The 13,062-nt window shown below is 34.5% G+C and overlaps 1 protein-coding gene across 1 annotated transcript; it reads right to left on the bottom strand.

The window, feature by feature from the left end:
* LOC18767602 (chaperone protein dnaJ 11, chloroplastic) lies at window positions 11,029-11,382 on the bottom strand. The gene has a single exon (XM_007200150.1). The coding sequence runs from the start codon at window positions 11,380-11,382 to the stop codon at window positions 11,029-11,031; it is 354 nt and encodes a 117-aa protein (XP_007200212.1).

The raw sequence follows: 13,062 nt of genomic DNA, 5'->3' as shown, positions 1-13,062 counted from the left end.
ATCAAACACCTTTAAAAAGAAGAAACCCACATCGGGAAATCCCAAATTCGAAATGGGTTTTTCGCCAAACAATGTGAACGATGCAATGTGACCCCTGTTGTTACATGTTCATGCACAATTTAATCTAGTGCAATTCTAACGTAACAATGGTATCATATGAATTTCTATGGCAGATGGAGTTTCTTCGTTTTTTTGGGTTGGCGATGGTTAGGGAAGGGTCTGCATTCCCATCTGGGTTTCGGTGGTTGTGTGGTTGAGGCGGAGGGTGGCGCCGCCGGTAGGAGAGGGAGGCGGAAGAGGAGCTATTGGCTATGGTGAAACGGGTTTTTCTCCAACTTTCATGTGAAGAAACTGGCATTTCTTCTTTCACGTTATATATAGCATGCCAATTGATTGGTCTCAACTCTCCCTTGAAATTTTTTTGTGCCAAAAAAAAAACCTGCCTTGGAGTTTCAAATGCATTTGGGAATAACGTTAATGAAGATGGGTCCAAATTTTCTGTCATTATTTACGTTTGAAGACATTATTATACTTTTTGGTTTTTGCAATGCGGGTCGAATCTCACTCTTCCATTATCGCTTGTAAAAAAATATATATTTTTTAAAAAAAATAATTAAAATAAAAATGCTTCTATCAAAAGCATTTATCATAATAAGTATTTTCAATAGAAATATTCTCTGCATCCGAAGTATTAGGTTCGATTTTCCTCAACTCTGATATCGCTTGTTAAAAAACTCAACAATCCAACGTATATAGTCAGTCAAGTAAATGTAGTTTCTTATAAGTAATCAAATCCTACTGGACCAACAACAAAGTGGGGTGTTCTACTTCTACTTTTAACCTTTTCGTAAACATGAAATTATGCTTAACATTTGCTATACGTATCCTTACTTATACCTTTCTTATGTCACATGCATATATCCATGTAGCAAAAACTTTTTCATCTTTTGGATTTTTCACTGGGGATCGATTTCAACCAGACAACATAATTTCGCTCATTTATAGTTCTTACGTGATTGTGGTGGTTGGCACTTGTCAGAGAAGAACCCACATTTGCTTGATTGATTTTTTCTCTCAAATATTCTCTAGTGGTTAGTTTGATAGTAATATTGCACATATATTATCCGAAATTACCATCGGCAAATTTTTGGTCTTTCTCGAGTGATTTGAAAGCTGAATTACTTATCATTTTGGTTTGCGTAGAGGCCGTATTTACATTAATACTTCCTAAGATTTTCTGTGTTTTCATAAAACTCTTTTAGGTCTTAAAAATTATACAAATATCCTTTGAGATTTCAGTTTGTTTTTACAAAACCCCTTTTCGTTGATTGTTTGTCAAAAAATTGATGATTTTATTGAAAAAAAAAAATTATGCAAATGACAAAATTAACCTCGATGAAGTATATGCAATCTAATCTCAAAGGTCAACTTTCTCATTTAAAGAAATTGTTTTTGTATAAAATCATCCATCTTGGGATGAAAAATCAATGAAATGGAGTTTTGTAAAAACAATTTAAAACCTCAAGAGGTGTTCGTGTAATTTCTCAATGAATTTTGTGAAAAATTCAAAAACCTCATAAGTGTTAGTGTAAATAACTATTAGGATTTTTAATTAATTTATAACTGCCATGCCCTTAATAAGAACCCTAATTGAACTGATATATAGCCTTAAAACAACATAGGATTAGATATATGTATAGCTTTAAAAATAATGCAAAGATAGGTCGCACTCACACAAAGACTAAATTTGACCGTAAACGTATTATAAACCTTACATACATCAATAATCAGTAACCGATAGGGCGTCTAACTTAAGAATACTCATAGCTTTAATTTTATAGTCATTTTCTCCAACCGGTTAAAAACTTTGAAAGAGCCACATGTAGATGTGGTATTAGCACAATCTCATATTGAGGCAAAACGTATCATATTGGAATGACAAGCAAAGCCAAACTCTCAAGAAACCTTTTTCAAAACATCCATGTCAGCAAGCAAGTTTATATAGCTGTGTGGGGGCAGGCTACAGGGTAGCACTAGCACCGGTTGAAAATGGGCATAGGGGTGGAGCCACATGCAGCCTGCTATGGCGTTGGCCCCTCAAAATTCCATGAAAACTCCATTATTTTTTAAGTATCGTATGTAATATAATCTTTAATGGCCCCCCACATATTAGCTTCTATCTCCGCCATGTACGATGGGAGAGATTTGACGAGGCAATCAATCAGCGCTTTATCTACGGAAAGCGCAGTGAAGATTCCAGAAAGGCCAAGCCAAGGCGAGGTTGATCCCTCTGCTGGAATGCTCTCTGGATTTTCCTCTGTTCTTCTCGAACCTGTCCAGGCGGGGTAAGGGCCCCCATGTAGACAATCTACATGTACTCACCAGACTTGTCAATTTTATTATTATGGCTTGTCAAATGTAGGTCATATTAATAACATATCAATCACACCTATTTCTTTCGGTTGTCATTTTCTCAAACATATCGCTCTCTAAAATTGCAAATAAAAAAAAAATTACATTTCAATAATGTACATATGAAAAATATAAATATAAATATATATGTATAAAAATATAGGTATATTATTTACCAAAATTTTAAAAAAAAAAAAAACTAGGGTAGTTACTTTGTAATTGAAATTTCCGTACATTTTTCATACATTAAAATTAGGTACACCAGAATTTATAGCAAATAGGTACATTGTATAATTGAAATTTATGAACATGTTTTTATAAACTAAAAATAGGTACATTATTTAGAAGAAAAAAAAATAAGTTCATTATACTAGGTAAATTGTTTTACTAGGCATACATTATTAGAGGAAAAAATAGGTACATTATTTAGAGAAAAAAATAAGTTCATTTAAAAAAAGATTCATGAAACAAAAAATAAATAGATCATCAAATTATTTTTCATAAAACAAGTAATAGGTACATTATTTAAAGAAAAAATAGGTACAAAATTAATCCAAAAAAGAGGTTCATTATACTAGGTAAATTGTTTTACTACGTATATTATTAGAGGAAAAAATAGGTTCATTTAAAAAAATTATTTTCATAAAAAGAAAAAAATAAATAGATGATCAAATTATTTTCATAAAACAAGTAATAGGTGCTTTAGTTAGAGAAGAAAATGTACATTATTTAGAGAAAAAAAAATAGGTGCATTATTTAGAGAAAGAATAGGTTCATTTAAAAAAATAATAAATAGATTATCAAATTATTTTCAACATAATTAGAATGTACACTATTATTCATAAAACTATAATAAAATAGATTATTAGTCGTATAATTCATAAATACGTGTAGTTTTGAAATCCAAAAAATACAATAAATTAGATTTTAAGTTATATTAGGTAACTTGCTTAGTTGGATCCTAGTCATCAGGTATTATTTAAAAAAATTGGACATTTTAAATAAAAATAATAAAAAGAAGGATTGTAGGTGATTTAAAATGAATTTTATGGGTCCAAGCTCAATTTACTATTTACTTATTTTATAATGTCGGAAAATATTTTAACAATGAATCTAGAGTTGGCTTTTCTGTCAAATCCCTAAAGATAAAATAGGTTTGAATTTGGTCAGCATCATCATTATTTTTCTTTGTCTAATTCAATAACAAAAATATATTATACAACTATGAAATACAATAATAATCTATAATTCAAATATAGATAGTCCACGATCTTTTAAATTAAAGCCACACGCTTAGAGTTCCATTCAACTTAATTTAACCCAAGTATTGGACCTAGGTGGTTGAGCAATTGATATTGTACACCAACAAACTATCCACACATGTTAATTCGTACTGTAAAATAGAAATTAAATGAGTGATGCTGACAATGCATGAATATATTTTTTTTACAGAAATGAGTGCTTGAAAGTTACACAGACTTGGAACTTTCCTCTTCATCCTTGCTTGTCGGGCTGTATGAAAACTGCTAGACCAATCGGTGATGAAAACATTGGATGCTTTTCTGTGGAATTTACAAGATACCAAAGTTTGTGACTGGCTTGCTTCATGAACTGGGTTAAGATAGTGGGTTAGGGTACGTGGCATATAATATATTAGGGTAAATGTTCAATCAATCCAATTTACATGTGCTAATTAGTTGCTATCTAGATAGGGACATTAGAAACCTATGTCACTTGCTAATTTTAGTTAATTGATGTTGTCCTTCTTCTTCTCCAACCAGTTTAATAATATGTGTGTGGATATTTCGCAATGTAATTCATTATGAATATGACATAAGATGGTTTTGTTTTATTTTCCTATTGGCCATATGGAGTTCAATTCACTTATGTTCCTAAACTGTGTAACGAAAGAATTGCTCATGACTCAAGAGATTTCTAATTCTGTCTGTACGTATTTTTTCTAGTACATGACGCTTAGCTGAATAATTTCTTGTTTAGGCTGATAGTGTACACCAATTTTGGAATTGCTCTAGTAGTAATGAGGGAGGAATTATCATCGATATCCCAACCTTCCGTTTGGATGAAGGAATTGAAAATAACATAATTTAGATTTCCATCATTTCAATTTCTAGCATTTGAAGATTTCAGTGTTTGGATTTATGTATGTTGAATTTTGTAAATGGCACCAGGGATGGACCTAGGATTTCAAATTAGGGTGGACTAGATTTACTTTACGTACAAGCCTTGAAGGGAGGAACATAATCAATGGGGTGGACGTGTATAGATTTCCAATTTTTTTAAAAACACAAAACCTATATTAATTAACAATAACAAAAACTCACACTAACCAACAAAAGAAATAAACTCATACTAATTAAACGATTATAAATGTAGAAGCTATTTTTTTCTTTCCAAAAATGTAAAAATTATTAAGGGTTTTTAAAAATATATTGGAATTTTAGGGGTACTACAAGGGGCTGACCTACTTTCATTTGTTTATTTTTAATTACAAAACCTGTACAATCAAATGTTTTGCCCAAGCCAAAAAATAAAATAAAATAACATATAATTTTTTTAAATAAAAAATTGTAAATCCCTAATTGATATACTTCATAAACTCTAAAAAGTCCCTAAATTTCAACATCAACAAATTAAGACAATAAAAGAAGATTAATAATTGAAGATTAATTTGGATTGCTTTAATTAAGCATTGAAGGGCATGGTTAATTGGCGTGTAGAAGAGATGATCGGCTCTTTCTTCATTTTTGTGTGTGCGTGCATTGGCTAAGGGATGTTTTCTGCGCAAGAGGGTGTGTGGGGTTTGCTTGAGTGGTCTGGGAGTATTACTATGGGCTAAAATAAATCAAGACACCTGGGCTATAGGTTAGCCTGAGAATGGGTTCGTCCTGAATGGCACTATGAAAATTATGAAATGGCATATATTTTGGTGGAAATTAAACTTAGGAATATGATGCTTCAATTTCTATGATTTTTTCCACACGTCATTTAATAAATTTTGCGCTTAAGTTGCCAAACAATGAAATTATTAATTTCTCCGCTTAAATTCTATACTTTTAACTAAATTCTAAGTTATTTCTCTCATCCAAACACAAAGTGAAAAGTATATTGAGTAGGTTCATAATTAGACACAAGCCATAATCTAAAAACTTGGAAGTTAGAATTTCATGATTTTCACAATACCTCGACATGGAAATTTAACAAGCATAACAAACATTATACATGCTTGATCCATAACAAACCTACAAATAACTTCTCTTTTGGACTCTCTTGTATGTTAAAAACTCCAAACTTTTCCACCATTAAGAGTGGCTCCAGCGAAGGAGCCCAGCCCGAGGCAAGGGCAGAAAAAAAAAAAAATTTCGCTCCAGCGTGCAGCCCAGGCCCGGGTTTGGTGTGGGACCCACCAACTCGGGCCAGCCCGAAGGCCAAACCAGCCCCAGGTCCAAAACGCGGGTGCTGACGTCAGCGCTGGCGTCACGCTGACGTCAGCTAGGGCTGTCAAAAAATTTTTACCGTTGGCGCGTGCAATGCACGCGCCAACGGTAAAAAAATTTTGAATCAGCGCGCGCTGACGTCAGCGCTGACGCCAGCGCCAACGGTAGGCTGCCACGTGTCGCGCTCAGTGCCTTCCGATCTGCTTCTCCTTTCTAATCCAACGGCTGAGGCTTTTTTGGGTGAAAAAAATATGAAAAAAAATTCTAAAAAATTCTAAAAAATTCTGGTATTTTTTTCTATAAATACCTATCAATACCCTTCACTTTCAACACCAATACTCTTACATTTCATTATACTTCTACTAATATTCACTCTTTTTACACAACATTTTCCTCTTTTTCATCTAGCATTTTGATTTCATATTTTTATGGCTTCTTCTATCGAAACCGGAGGGGCTTGGAGCACAATGGAAGATGTTTCTTTGTGTGAGGCTTGGCTCCAAATTTGTCATTGTCCCGTGTCCGGCAATGAAATGAAATTTTTTCATATGTGGAAAAAAATTCATGCCGAATTTTGTGAAAAAATTCCGGGGTCTACTCGTACGGAGATGGCATTATCCAGTAGGTGGAAAATTCTCAATAAAGAGTTGGGAAAATGGAGAAATGCCCTAGCAAAAGCGATGGACAACTATAGAAGTGGGCAAAATCGTACTAACGAGGTAAGTATTTTATAATTTTTGTGTTATTAAGTTTAATCTCCTAATATATATATTTTGTTAATATTGCTTACATTTTCAATATGTTGTATATATTTTGTTAATATTGCTTGCATTTTCAATATTTTGTTAATATTGCTTGCATTTTCAATATGTTGTATATATTTTGTTAATATTGCTTGCATTTTCAATATTTTGTTAATATTTCTTGCATTTTCAATATGTTGTATATATTTTGTTAATATTGCTTGCATTTTCAATATTTTGTTAATATTGCTTGCATTTTCAATATGTTGTTAATATTTCTTGCATTTTCAATATTTTGTTAATATTGCTTGTATTTTTAATATGTTGTTAATATTTCTTGCATATCCAATATATTTTAAATATTTATTGCATTTCCATTTTTTTGTTCAATAGATGATTCAAGCACAAATGTGGTTCGGTGCAACCGGGGGTGGCAAAAAAAATTTCACCCATCATGAATGTTGGGAGGTGGTGAAATTTTGCAAACGCTTCGTAATTATTCCAACGGGTCCGGAGGTTGTGTTAAACGAGACGCCACTCCGTGATTCAATGACATCGGATTCACCTCTTGATTCTCCTATGAGTCAAGACTCACCCATCGAAAAGGAGCCGAGGCCCATTGGCCGAAAGGCCGCGAAGGCAAAGAAGAAGGGTAATTCAAGCAATCAAAATTCACAATTTTTGGAGGAAATTGCAAGCAAACGGCATAAGATAGAAATGGAGCAAAAACGCCAAGAGCACGAGTTGGCCCTTGATGCTGAGTTTGCACGTGAAAGGGAGTATTTGCGCAAAAAAGATATGGACAAGACAGATCGGGAAACCATGGCGATGAATACAAGTCATATGTCCCCTGAAACAAAACAATTTTGGAAGCTAGAACGAAGGGATGTTATGAGAAGAAGACTTTTCCGGGATGATGGGCCTAGCAACACGGATTGGTTAAATGATGGAAACCATTAAATTAGTTAGCATATCTTTTATGTATTTGTATTTTAGTTGTTTTCTATTAAAGTTGTTATAATTCATGTATTTTATTTTATTAGTAATTCATAATGACTTGTATTACATTTCATTATTTAATAAACAAAGCATTCAATAAATTACCTTTTTATTCAACATATTCCATACTTCAAACAAAACATAATAAAATTAAAATTAAAAGTACAAACAAGGCACAATAATAAAAATAAAAGTACAAACAAGGCACAATAAAAATAAAAACACAACCAAACCATACTAAATAAAACATAAGCAAAGCATCTATTCTCCATTATTAATCTTCATTGCCTTTCACCGCCCATAGATGCTCCATCAAGTGAAATTGACGCATTTCATGAATATACGAAGATTGCATCTCCGTATATCGATCTATCATTCGGGTCATCAAATGACCATCCCTCACCAACGGTTCCGGCTCAAACGGTTCTCCATTTGGCCCCATGGGCCTTTCATAAATCCGTGTCAAAGCCGTGTTCATTGGATCCGGTTCGTAGACCTCTAAAGCATCATAATCGTACTCATCCTCCACAATCATATTATGGAGGATGATGCAAGTCATCATAATGCTTCTGAGGATCTCCTCATCAAACATGCGGGCCGCACCTCGAATAATCAACCACCTGGCTTGAAGGATGCCAAAACACCTTTCGACATCTTTCCTGTATCCCTCTTGATATGTAGCAAATAATTTTTGCTTCTGGGATCGGGGATTTGGAATGGTTTTGACAAAAGTCGTCCACCTCGGGTAGATTCCATCAGCTAGGTAGTATCCTGTCTGGTATACTGTATTGTTGACTTCATAGGTGACATTGGGGCCCTGACCTCTCAATACATCGTTGAAGACGGGGGATTGACCCAGCACGTTGAGGTCATTTTGTGATCCTGCAACTCCGAAGAAGGCATGCCAAACCCATGTGTCGAAACCAGCAACCGCTTCAAGGATGATACTTTTTTGGCCTTTTCGATTTCCATAATCACCTTGCCAGGCAGTTGGGCAATTCTTCCATTGTCAATGCATGCAGTCGATGCTACCAATCATTCCAGGGAATCCTCGAGCTTCGGCTTTTTGCAGAAGCCTTTGGAGGTCCCTGGGAGTAGGTCTACGCAGGTAGTCCCTAGTGTACAGAGTTTCAACAGCTTGACAAAATCTTACCAAAGCCTCCAACGTAGTGGACTTCCCCATCCGGGCAATCTCATCCACCTGATCAGCAGATGCTCCATACGCCAACATTCGTATAACAGCTGTAAGCTTTTGCTCCGGAAGAAGCCCCAAAACCCCAGCAGCATCACACTTTTGAACAAAGTATGCATCATAATTGCAAATATCATGCATGACTTTATTGAACAAATGAGGTTGCATTCTAAATCGCCTTCGAAAATCAACATCAGAGTACAAAGAAGTTGGGATAAAATAATCTTCCAAAAGATTCTTACCCCTAGAATGCCTATGTCTTTCCACATTCCGGCGGCGGCCGGCTTGTGAACTATGGCGGCGACCTTGGTTCTCTTCTTCTTCCAAAGCCACTGTTATGAGAACTTGCTCATCGACTTGTCTCTGCAACTCATTGACTTCATCTGCTCTACGGTTTCTCTCTCTTCTTTCTCTCTCTTGTCTCTCCAAGCATCTCCTAAATTCTTCCATTCAGAATGAATGAAGTATGAATTATAAACTCTCAGAAATGAAAATATAGAAAGATGTGGTGTGAGAGGTATGAGCTGAGACTCTGGTTTTATAGAAAAATTTGGCAAGATAGACATGCCATGTGGCTTGATTTTATTGGATGAAAATCATATCTGAAATTTGAAATTCATCCGAAATTTGAACCCAAATTTATCTGAAATTTGAACCCAAATTTATCTGAAATTTGAATTTTGAAATTCATTCGAAATTTGAACCCAAAAATTTATCTGAAATTTGAACTTTGAAATTAATCCGAAATTTGAATCCAAATATCTTATCCGAAAATTTTATCTGATTATGAATAGTCTTGACACGTAGGAATCCGAAAATCTTATCTGAAAATATTACCCAAATTAATTATTTTCATTAAAAAATAGGAGGAAAAAACAAAAAAGTGAATAGTAATTGCCATGGCTAAGGGCAACGGGTGGAGAAACGATTTACTATTTGCAAGGGCAACCACTATTCACGTGAATAGTGCTTGCCCTAGCTCCACCCTTGCCATGGCTAAGGGCAAATGGGTGGAGTTGCTCTAAAGAGACATGATTGCTGCTACTGCAACTCTGATTCGCCACCATCATCGAAGTGACTCTTTTCATCAATTGACTAAAGGGTTCCTTTTTGTCATTTCCTATTTCGAGTGCCGCCAAGGGAAGTAGCGCCCCTCTCGTAAATAGACCAATTATGGCAGGGTCACTTACCATATGGCCAGTCTCCATGAAAATTTGTGACTTGTGATGATAAGCAAGGCTTGATGAAGGGAGGCCTTCATTGATTCTCAAGTCTCAACAGGGGCCTGCCTGGAGACAACATAAGCCCATGACTGAAGCTGGTCCTAATTTGAGAACAAGCCCAAAATGAAAATAGGTTTAGACATAATTTAGCAGAATTCTATAAAGTCCTTAAATAAGACTTTATCTTTTGATCGTTTGATCAAATCAGTTAGTAGTTAAATTAAATTAGTTAGTTTGATTCAACGATTAAAACATATGACCTTAAATAAAATCCTCACTATATAGAATGAGTCCATAATTCAAGATCAGATAACTCTAAAAATATTCACAAGACAGATCTCAAGAGCTTCAAATACTAATTTGGAATTCTCCATCTAATAGTTTAACTTGTTGGGTTGGATATTGAATACAGTAGTAAAAGAAACCCCCAATGTAATCTTCCACACCAATATTTTAATATCTCTTGAAATTACCAATCAAATTATCCATCAAAGAATAGAAAGCACTTAGATTGAAACCAGATAAGGTTGGATTTGGATTGTTCTGGTCCAAGCAAGGAAAGAAAAATGAAACAATGACACCAAACGGAGGTGCTCCATGTGAATTCATGCCTGATGGTGACTTATATAGTTGATAACAGACTGATTTGTGGCCAAAGATGAATAACTTTTTTCTTGTTTTTTTTTTTTCATTTTTAATTTTGTTTTTCACCATTATTAAATGTTCTTGGTGCTGTTGCTGCATGTGTCTTCCCTTAGTTTAATCTGAAAAAATCCATAAAACAAATAAATAATGCTAGTGGGATCTGTTAATTATTAATTGGTTTTGGTGTGTCATGTTTGATGTTCTGTTCATTTCAGACAACATTTGTCCACCAAAAAAATCATAAAGAAAAGAAGCAGCAATATTGTATCATAAAAAAAAAAATTAAAAAAAATATAAAAAAAATATATATATATATATAAGTACTTAAAAGGGCGTTCCCCTGTTTTCTCTGTTTTGAGCTACCAACACTGATCGGTCTCCCAATTCCGGTAAGTCCGTCTCGAAGACCCCGCCATTGCCGAGGCGGCTGCCGCCATGCTCGCAGACGAATAGGAAGAAGAGCGAAAAGGCTGTGGACACCTGTAGAAATCCCTATCATAGTTTGCTCTTTTATCAGGGTCTGACAGGATTGCATAAGCTGCATGGATTTTCATGAACTCATTAGCGGACGTTTGTTTTTGGTTCGTGGCCACAACATCTGGGTGGCAGCTTCTGGCTAGCCTCCTGTAGGCTGCCTTGATCTCATGCCCACTTGCACCCATTGTGAGCCCAAGAACCTCGTACAGTGTGGAAGTTGAGCTGACTGCAGCCATGGATGGAGTTTTGAAACCTTGTTGGTTAAGTGCTGGGTTTTGAGGCAGGAAATTGAGGTGAGAGGATTGAGGCAAATGTTAAGGTAGTGTTTAAGGGCTTGAGGAATTGAATATGAGAGAGGTGTGTGTTGGTTTATATAGAGCTGGAAAACCTAGTACACTTAAATTGATTCCTATAATGCAATATTGGTATTTGTTGTCGATGATTGCACATATACGAGATTTACTTATAATTTTTTGAATTACATATTCCTACATATAAATGATTCACAAACTAACTTCTATCTGCATTATTAAATATCATTTCCTTTTCTCTCATATGATCTACATTTTTCTTCGATGCAAAGATAATTAATAACACGGATTGTACACAAAATTGTGGTGTTCTTGTAAGTTACAACTTACAACCATGCAAAGGGCTTATCCATATAGGGATGAAGCACTGTGCTGACTCAGGTGATATGGATAAACATCTCGTTTCTTCACGGGTCCCACTTTTCCTTACTGTATATACTGATAAAGCTCGGCCCACTCCTTTTGGCATTGTAATAATATGACTATCCACTTGAGTTGTTCCTTGGCATATGTATTTTTCATTGGCCCCACCTCACCTGCCATTTGGTCTCTTGGACTTGTTCATTCTATTTTTTGAGAGTATTTTTACTCATCACTTTAATTTAAAGTGTAATTTTATTATATTTCTTAATATTTGATACAAGTTCACAAATATAATCATAATTTTATAAATATAAAGTAAAAAACTAACTATAATTAAACCTATAAATAAATATAAAATATTAAAAATAATAATAAATATACACCTTAAATTAAAGCAATGAAGAAAGTATTTCCTCCTTTTATAAAGTGCAGAAGTCCACTTTATTTAAAAAGAACCGATAAATTAGGGGTCTTTTTGGGTCCACAACTTGTATGCCTCCCTAGGTGGGAGGACAGAAAATGAAAGGAAAAGTAAAGTAAAGGCATGTACCCTATATGGGCAAGGTATTCGGTGGCTTAATTTAATTGGTGATTGTGTTATTGTTGAACTTTAGGAATTGCACTATGAGTTTGTCTTGTTCTGGTAGTGGAGTCGAGAATTTCTTGAAGGGTTTCATAGTTACAGTGTAATTTGAATTCATATGTTTTTGCATTTGATTTTTTCCCTCCTTTATCTTGAATTTTTGTTGGGTTTAGATTGAGAACAAAGTCTTGTAATGTAGTAGAAACGGATGTTCAACAGTTGTCTAGATCCTTGCTTCATGTGCATGACGGTGGTGAGGAACGCATACGAGTTAGTATATAGGTTTTAAAATTTAGGGTCATACTAAAATAGGCTCTTATAATTTAAAAATTCTAGACAATAACCTAACAATAATACAATATTTAAGTAAGATTTAATTTTAAATTGGGATAAAATGTGTCCATGTAGGTTGATTTATTTACAAATCATGTCACTAGATATTTATTTGGTTGCTAACCGTTTTCCAATCACCTAATTAAGGCAAATGAATAATAGCTCATTGCACATTCATGTTTCCACTCCCATAAATAATGGGCTACAATCAAATTACTTCAAATATTCCTTCCTAAGAGCATCCACAATGGACTCCCTAAACCACATCCTTAGATAAATTTTAGGAAGGAATTTGAAAAATACAACTCCAACCATTCTCCCTAGCC

Source organism: Prunus persica, chromosome G8 (genome assembly GCF_000346465.2).
Source record: "Prunus persica cultivar Lovell chromosome G8, Prunus_persica_NCBIv2, whole genome shotgun sequence".
Taxonomy (NCBI): Eukaryota; Viridiplantae; Streptophyta; class Magnoliopsida; order Rosales; family Rosaceae; genus Prunus; species Prunus persica.
This window is presented reverse-complemented; position numbering and strand designations above follow the sequence as displayed.

Coding starts and splice junctions, on each gene's coding strand:
- LOC18767602 (XM_007200150.1), bottom strand. CDS start 11,382: ATGGCTGCAGTCAGCTCAACTTCCACACTGTACGAGGTTCTTGGGCTC.